This window comes from Mya arenaria, chromosome 7 (genome assembly GCF_026914265.1).
Source record: "Mya arenaria isolate MELC-2E11 chromosome 7, ASM2691426v1".
Classification (NCBI taxonomy): Eukaryota; Metazoa; Mollusca; class Bivalvia; order Myida; family Myidae; genus Mya; species Mya arenaria.
The window spans coordinates 9,236,319-9,245,041 of record NC_069128.1 but is presented as its reverse complement, the minus strand read 5'-3'; the positions used below and the strand labels follow the sequence as shown (position 1 = coordinate 9,245,041).

General features: G+C 34.4%; 1 protein-coding gene across 1 annotated transcript; it reads right to left on the bottom strand.

Moving 5' to 3' along the window:
• Positions 1-254: 254 nt before the first annotated feature.
• Positions 255-6,052, bottom strand: LOC128239951 (uncharacterized). Its single transcript, XM_052956415.1, has 2 exons — positions 5,820-6,052; positions 255-5,554 (listed from the first exon to the last, which is right to left on the bottom strand). Exon 2 carries the CDS (start codon positions 5,535-5,537, stop codon positions 2,958-2,960), a length of 2,580 nt encoding a protein of 859 aa, XP_052812375.1. The 5' UTR covers positions 5,538-5,554; positions 5,820-6,052; the 3' UTR covers positions 255-2,957.
• Positions 6,053-8,723: the final 2,671 nt, after the last annotated feature.

Below are 8,723 nucleotides of genomic sequence, written 5' to 3'. Positions count from 1 at the left end.
TTGAACAGATTAAAACTCACCAAAGTCAATGTATGGAACATTTTATTCATTTGTTTATGTTTTTTATTGAGAAATGTGTTACCATATCTGCCAACATAATACGCAATTCCTTAAGTTAATGGCCAGCAGAAAATTGCATCAGTGTGTTAACTCATTTTGGTTATTAATTGGTCAAAGTTATCCAGTATTTTCTATTAACCAATCAAACCATTTAAATAAACAAACTAGCCAAAACATAACCTGTGGAAAAGTAATTGAGGTTTTATACAACTAACTAAAGAACAAATTATTTTGTTTGTTTTTGCAATTTCCAATGGTAATATTCTTATTTAAAATACGGATTTAACAGCGGCGATTTAAAAATGAAAATTGGCCGAATCTAATCAAAATTATTATATGTTCAAAATAGGTAAGCCTATATTCACATTCTTGAAGTGAATAAAGCAACAACAACAATAACAGAAACCATAATCTTTATCGCATTGTTGATCACAAAGAGATACAGCAAATATTTAATACATCCAGAAATTACCAATAAGGGCACAAATCATGAAGGATGACTTTTTCGAATATAAAGTTAAAGGTGCACTCTTACTCCCAAAAAATAATTAACACAATAAATCCATTTGTTTTAACATATCAGAAAGTATAAATAAATGTCGAAAACAATGGGTCTTATAAAGGATACCGTGTTTAATTTGAAAGAAAGTTGTAGAAAACACGGTATTTCTACCTTATGAAACGATAGTAGATTACAGTAAATCTTTTAGCATTAACCAATCACTTAATATTTTGCGTTTTCAGCTATTAAATACACGGTTAGAATCTTGTTATCAGAAATAAAATAGTTTAGTTAGTAGTTAAAAGTTTATCACTCAAAGTGTATGTTTGTTATACATGTGTAAGTATTGATTTTGAATAAGAATGTCACTTGAATTCAACAAATTGATTTTACATTATATGACCATGACATTAAATACAAATTTTCGATATCGAAATACAACGATTATATTCTGTATATTGACATATATTACATATCATTATTTGCTGAAGGGATCAAGCTTTTTTCAAAACACTCCAAATGATTTGCCACACTTAATTACGTAAATAAAAGGTTTTACAAACAATGTGCGAGTTACTTTAAATATTTAAGCAGTTTAATTTGAATGTTCTATTTTCTGTAGAAAGTTTAGGTAAAACACAGATACAACAATAAAGTAAACATAAGCTCGTATGTCTGAGAGGTTTAGATATATACATTATACTTTACAACACGGGTATAAAAGAATGACGCATATTAATGCAAAGCATGAAGTCGGCGCGAACAATTTATCAGAATAAGAGTATCTCATGTATATCAATATAGGGTTCCTACTACTGTTTCTCAAACGAAACACAGTTTAGCTCATAATGTACACAAAGGCTGAGACGTGATTCTTAAGTTGTTATAGTTGAGGATAATACATTCATCAGATTAAAGATGTATGTTTCAAGTATGAAAATGAATCTGTGACTAATATGTAAATGATTTGCGATCTACTTGGGATACAATGAAATAGTTTCCGATGGGATTTGATAAACATTTGTTTTGTACAGCATGGGATCATGTGAAACATTGTAACGTATAGAAAAACATGTTTACATAGCCGATGTATTTCAGTAACAAAAGCATGATACGGTTAGAACAGAAAGCAGTTTGTACATACAGGTTTATATAAACAGATAAGCGTGCTTCAGTACTTCAATGATTTAAAAAACATTAAAATACACAAGCATGCGAAAAAACACTATCGTTAAAGGGACTAGACACCAGATAGTCTCAAAATCAGGAAAAACAGTATTTCCTCAAAACCAACCAAGAATTGACAATACGATCTAGTTTGAGACCGATAATAAATCACTTTACATGATTAAAATAATATTTCGTCGCCGTCAAAGCTGGGTTTATAAAAATAGCTCATAACGGTTTCCCAGTTTATCTTATGAATACTGAGCATGTGAAAGTCACGTGATAAGTACAGATACATATACCGACGCTTTTTACAAATTTACTATTTACGTGTTATACAAACCCAGTAAATTTCTAATTGGAAAATGCGCAAAATTTCGGAAAGATGCATGTGTCGTTAGTCATGTGATACATCAGTCAATAATATGCAATGCGTTGTACACAACGATATTTATTTTATGTTAGTTTTTGACAATATTCTTTTTTTTCTTGCAATGGCATCATCTGGTGTCTAGCCCCTTTAAATTATTATTATGCTTTATGAGAAAATAACATTATGTTATTTCTTTTGAAAGGCATTGCAAAAGGAACAATAAAGCAATCACAATAGAGAACAGTCTTCTTTATAAAAGCTAGATGGTTTTCCTTCCAGCTCGCCAATGGATATTTCTGCGTAAAACATTGCGCAAAATATACAACATGTTAATTGTAGAGTGTAATCTTTAGTAGCGGTGACAATCAAACGGAACACATCGGTTATTTTCCATTTCCATATTCGATAGAAAATGCCCGAGTTTTTTACGATTGGGAGACAATAATATTCAGGGATAAGTTAGTATTTCAAATAATTTTATATCATCAGGAAACAATAATTTGGCCTTTAGAATTTTAGTCTTAGCTATCAATTTAATAATTTAATACTAAAACACTCTACGCTTCACATTTCGTCCTAAAACCTGAATAATATCATAATTATTATTCTGCAATTTATATACTGGTCCCCATATAAAGTATATATATTAAATAATATCAAATATATACTTGCTGGCAACTAATAACAACAATAAATTAATTTATGAACAGGTGTGGGTTATTTTCACACTGTAAATGTCTACCAATGTAAACTTTGAACAAATGATCAAAATATATTTATTGGTTAAGTTGGGATAGCCGCCTAGGGACGAACAGTGAAAACAAAGCAGTTCTAATGAGTGTGCAGGTGCTGATATCAATTAGAACAGCCCTCCTCACTGTCGCCCGATGTTTCCTCATTGTAAGAAATATATCCAAGATGTGACATTATGGTGTCCGCAAGTTTTTCCCTGAACTGTATCCGCAGCAGTTTGCTCGCCCGTTGGTGACACATCCGTTTCAATATTTGCGGCATGGCGCACACAAAGATGGCTGTGCCTACGTGCATGATCGTATGTAAGTCTTTGAATTTGTCTGTCGTTATCAATAAATCAATCGCCATTGACATCAGCAAGACAATTATTGCAAGTTTAAGACAAGTAGTTGTCATTTGTCTTCTACGAGGGTTGTGTTCTTCTATGATTATTTCAAAAATGCTTTGTCTTATTCCACGCCGCCTTCTCACCTTGCAAAGTAATCTATCCTCCCTGGATCGTCGTGATCTCTGAACGTACATTGCGGCCTTGATTGAGTCGTGAAACAGGCGGTCGTAGCAAAGGGAGAAGTCGTTTATAGCGTCCCATAGGTAGAAAACAGTAGTGAAATAGAAAATAAGGTATCCATATGCTATCTTAGGTTCAAGAATCATTGCCGTGTAAGAGAATACGCAAATTCTTGTGATGAATAAAATGGTTTCTAGAAAGACTGCGCACAACATATACAGAAAGAAAAGAACTGCTATGAAGGTCAAAAGTTTTATGAAGTGCGCTAGAATCAGGTATATCGGGTTTCTTTTAGGCAGAGGTAAAGCAGAACAATAGCTTGATATGACAAGACGTCCGAAAGATATTATTGGGAGACCGTGGATAACGTATGTCAAAACCAATTCTACGATGCATATGGCAAGGTAAACGGGAGCAAAAATTATAATACAACAGCAGCCACATCTGTTGTAAATTCTTTGCCACCGAGCGATCTGAATAGCAATGGATGTCTTCCAGAAATTAATATTCAACACCATAAGTACCTGTGAAACTGTAAAACGATACAATAACAAATATCCAGTTGAATTGTCAGCCAAACTTAGTGATCCAAAACGTTTGACGATTTTCAAACTTTCACTCATGGGAGATAATTCTGATTCACTTACATTTGCGCATGGACCATATATTGTTGGTCTCAGACCTTTGGCGAGAAACTCTGGGATAGACTTTGGAATCATAAGCAGAACTGAGGTGACTACAACATAGCAAGCAAGGGCTACAAAGGGACCACCAAGAAAGGGTAGAAAGTTGGTTCTACTCACTTCGTAGCCCGTGATTATTGACCGCAGCCCATATGGTACGCCCAATTTCACACTCGTTGTAATGAAACTTAGCAGATTTGAGGAATCAACGAATGCCTGAAGACCAATTATACACAGAGTGACAATTGGAAAAGCTGCTCTGGTTAATCTACCAAAGAACACACACATGGAACGTGTTTGTAACGTTACAGTGACTTTCTTTATAGTAGCAAGGGGCATGAATAGCGTTTGAAAAAAACTGACATGTTTATAACCCTCTAGTAAATAGATCTCGGTATTGTGACAGTGTCCGCCCATTCCTTGTTCTTGGTATCCGTCTTCTGATTCATTAATAACTTGTCCATTAAGTCTTGGTGTCACATAGGTCGAGCGAGAATCGTCAAATATTTTGTACGCGACAAGCAACAGAGGTATTGGAAAGTAAACAAATAGAATAATGGCCAACATTATTGGAACAATCCACGAAATAGTGTCATACATGAACTCATATTCTGGACAGGTAATATTACGTTTCATCGTTGTTTTGTCGAATCTGTAATCGCAGCAAACTTGCTCAATACCTCCGAATGGGCATACAATGTTTTCACATATCACTTTCATGTACTCTGTTACGTCTCGTTTTCTTGTGTAACAATAGTAACTTGGTCCGTACTTTTCCCCATCCGATAAATTGCTCATCAGCGCAAGAGTGATTCCATTCAGCGCCTTACTAATCGCCCGATCATCTTCTTTATTTCCAACCGTCAGGTTGGAGCAATCACCACTGACTCGTGTCAAAACCACTGGTAGCACTTTAGGATGTCTCAGAACGGACTGATACAGTATACCCAATGACCATATTCCAAACTCGATGGGCCATCTCAAGAACTCCTGGGCTCCGTCCTTACCCCAAAATGTCCAGATCCAGATGTCCCCGTTTATCACATCAGGGTTGCTTTTTATCGTTATACCAGAATTGTTCCTCTGTTTGAGTCCTATAAAGACGTAATTGGACTGGAATCTCCATATACTATAAGCAAAAGTATTCAAAGAACAGTTTTCGACTTTCATTACACATTCCTTATTGTCCGTGAAGTTGTTAAAAGGAATTGAGTTTCTTCTGATAGCACGGTTTTCCGTTTCATCCAAGGTATTATTTAGTTGAAATAGTCCAATGTCTTTTGTACTTGATCTCAATGACACTTCATTCTTTGACAAGCCATCGTGAGATTTATCTCCTTTTGTCGAATATGGCTCATTTCGATCTGATGTTATTTCTCTATATGCTGGCGTATTATTTCGTATATCATCATTTAACTGTTGCAGCGCTAGTCCCATTATTCCCACTAATCCACCGAGTGTCAAATAACAAATAAGAAGCCGTGCATACATCGTTTGACCAATCCAATCTGAAAATGTGGAACAACAGTTTCTGATTTTGTAATTAAGTTTTACTTTAAAAACGTTTATCACGAATATTTCCTCACAAAAAGCTTTTTTGTTGTTGTTGTTTCAGACGTTTTTCAGATCTAAATATATCAAATCCAATAAAAAAACGTTTATTGATTAAACAGGTAAAGTGCTTTGATATTGTGTTTGCGAATAAATGAATACAAAAATTAAATTATTTAAAGAATACATGAATATTCTACGACAATTGTATTTGATATTCACCAGAAAAGTTTCCGTTTAATTATCTCCCACTATCTGTCGCATATCTTAATATGACTTATTCATAATCCTAGCCAAACAGAATATACAACCAACACAATGTGTTTTTAAACTCGACAGAATATTACAATCGTAATATGATTTAATTGTATTCATATAAATCTAACAAGACACACTTTAATTGTTCTAATTGTTCTAATTGTTCTAACAAAATATCTTCCCAATATAAACTTCCTTTTCGCTATACTTTCATCGTTAAGTAGGTAACCGCTATACATACTTTTTACATGAAGAATTAATCCATGCTAAATACTTTTGTTCATTTATTTCCTGGTTAGTATTAAAATAGTTTGCAGGGTTTCATATACAGATAGTTTACTTCCTCCATATGTGGAGAGCATAAACATTTATACAACAGGGAAAAGAATTACACTTGTACAAAAAAGAAGTCAAACTATACAACTATCTATATACATGTACATAAAGCTCATTGGTATGATTTCAACAACTACGTGGACGTTACAGTGAATAAAGCGAAAAAAAGAAGACTTTTTTACCCATTATGATTAGGGTAAAGAGAGAGTTTCCCGTATGGCATAAGAGTCTCTCCATTGCCATCTCCAAAACAAGCTGTATATTCTACACAATGAATGTAAACGTATGGAGACACGTGTGTTGTCAACTGGATGACAATAAGCAAGGATGGCAACATTATATATCTTGCAAAATTGAGCACTGATGAGCTTAACACGTTATTATAGACCAATCTTACCCATAAACATATTTTTTTCATATACCACTTTTCAAATTTATTTTATTTTAAAATGACAGCTATTCATATGGCAATATCAGTTCAATACATTAAAGACTAATGTCGAGTAGGTTTGAAATCATCTGCGGAATAAAGTGTTGACAACAATATTGTTAAAAGGAAGTGTAGAAATGAAATACTGCTTGTTTAGGAGTTTGTTTAAGCCACACACGAGTACGTGATTGGCATTGAAAATCACTGTTTTGTTTTGATGTTATTAGCATAAATATGTTTCCACATATTTGGGAATGTTTTTTTGAATGTTCGGGAGATCGTTGATTTGTGCCGCTTAGGGTGACCATACTGTGGATGTAGGTGGCTTGAACATAATATCTGCAAGTTGTCTCAATGTGGTGATCATTTACACCATGAAATTTATTTTGATTCGTTCTATGATTGGAAAATGTTATGAAGCGGTCATTAACAATATCGATGTGGTCACTTTGGCCATTGTTTGGCAGTTCTCTTAAATATCATCGGGGTTCTGTTTTGGTAAGCTTATGTTTATATGCAATTAGCTTTTCTTAATTCGCAATTAGTTGGCTTTTATTCTAAATGTATTAAGTGTACATTTTACATTTCTCTCAAATGCTTTACCATTTGCAATCACTTTTCTAATAACTACTTTTTAATGATCTTTAAAACAGCCTACCGGTGTGGGTCTTCCTGTATAGGCTACGCATATATACATGTAATGTACTTCACTCCACAAATGGTTTGAGCGGTATGGTTGTTGTGTGTGAGCGTGCTTTGTGAGAAAACATAATATTTACTTATCCTACTGTTAGTATATATTACATGTAATTTTGAAGCATAATATGCATTCTTATTTTGGTATTGTTTTTCATTTTAGAATGCGCGTATTTATCTTTCATACTTCCAACTCAATAAAAGAACCAAGTTAATTTTAATTATAGAAGTAGTAGTAGTAGTAGCAGTAGTAGTAGTAGTAGTAGTAGTAGTAGTAGTAGTAGTAGTAGTAGTAGTAGTAGTAGTAGTAGTAGTAGTAGTAGTAGTAGTAGTAGTAGTAGGAGGAGGAGTAGGAGTAGTAGTAGTAGTAGTAGTAGTAGTAGGAGTAGTAGTAGGAGTAGGAGTAGTAGTAGCAGTAGCAGTAGCAGTAGCAGTAGTAGTAGTAGTAGTAGTAGTAGTAGCAGTAGCAGTAGCAGTAGCAGTAGCAGTAGTAGTAGTAGTAGTAGTAGAAGTAGTAGCAGTAGCAGTAGCAGTAGCAGTAGTAGGTGTTGGTGTTGGTGGTGGTGATGGTGGTGGTAGTGGTAGAAGTGGTAGTGGTGGTGGTGGTGGTGGTCGTCGTCGTTGTAGTAGTAGTAGAAGTAGTAGTAGAAGCAGTAGTTGTAGTAGTAGAAGTAGTTGCAACATCAGCAGCAGAAGCTTGTAGTAGTAGTAATAGTAGTAGTAGTAGTAGTAGTAGTAGCAGCAGTAGCAGTAGCAGTAGCAGTAGTAGTAGTAGTTGCAGCAGCAGCAACAGCAGAAGCAAGAGGAGGAGGAGGGGGAACAGCAGCACCAGCAGCAGCAGCAGGAATAATAGCAGCAGCAACAGTAATAGCAGCAGCAGCAGTAGCAGCAGCAGCAGCAGTAGTAGTAGTATGTTTATTATTATTATTATTATTATTATTATTATTATTATTATTATTATTATTAATATTATTGTAATTATAAAGTCAAAATTAAGTTTGCGTTATACATTCTGATCTCATTTTTCAATTATCTGTTTCATATGATATGTGATTACAGAGGGCAAAACTCAAATCTTAGCAATATTAAATTATGACAGATAAAACAGTGTTGAATGTCGCGATAGATAAAACAATTTTACAATCTAAAGTCATATGAATAGTTTATATCTAGCGCTAGTTAACAGAATGTCGGTGAATTTGATGCGCATAACATATACTTGACATGGCTTCTAATTTCGCATCATCACCAATCTTGAAGGGATCGGATTTGATCCACGATTTTTCCTGCACACCGTGCAAGGCCGACAACTTCAACAACGAAGCCCAACAGTTTTGTGAGGACTGTAAAAATACTTCTGTGATAACTGCGTAAAGTTACATGCTAAGATATTGCAAGAGCATACG

Excerpts from the sequence above, each read along its gene's own strand:
- LOC128239951 (XM_052956415.1), bottom strand. The coding sequence starts at position 5,537 with ATGTATGCACGGCTTCTTATTTGTTATTTGACACTCGGTGGATTAGTG.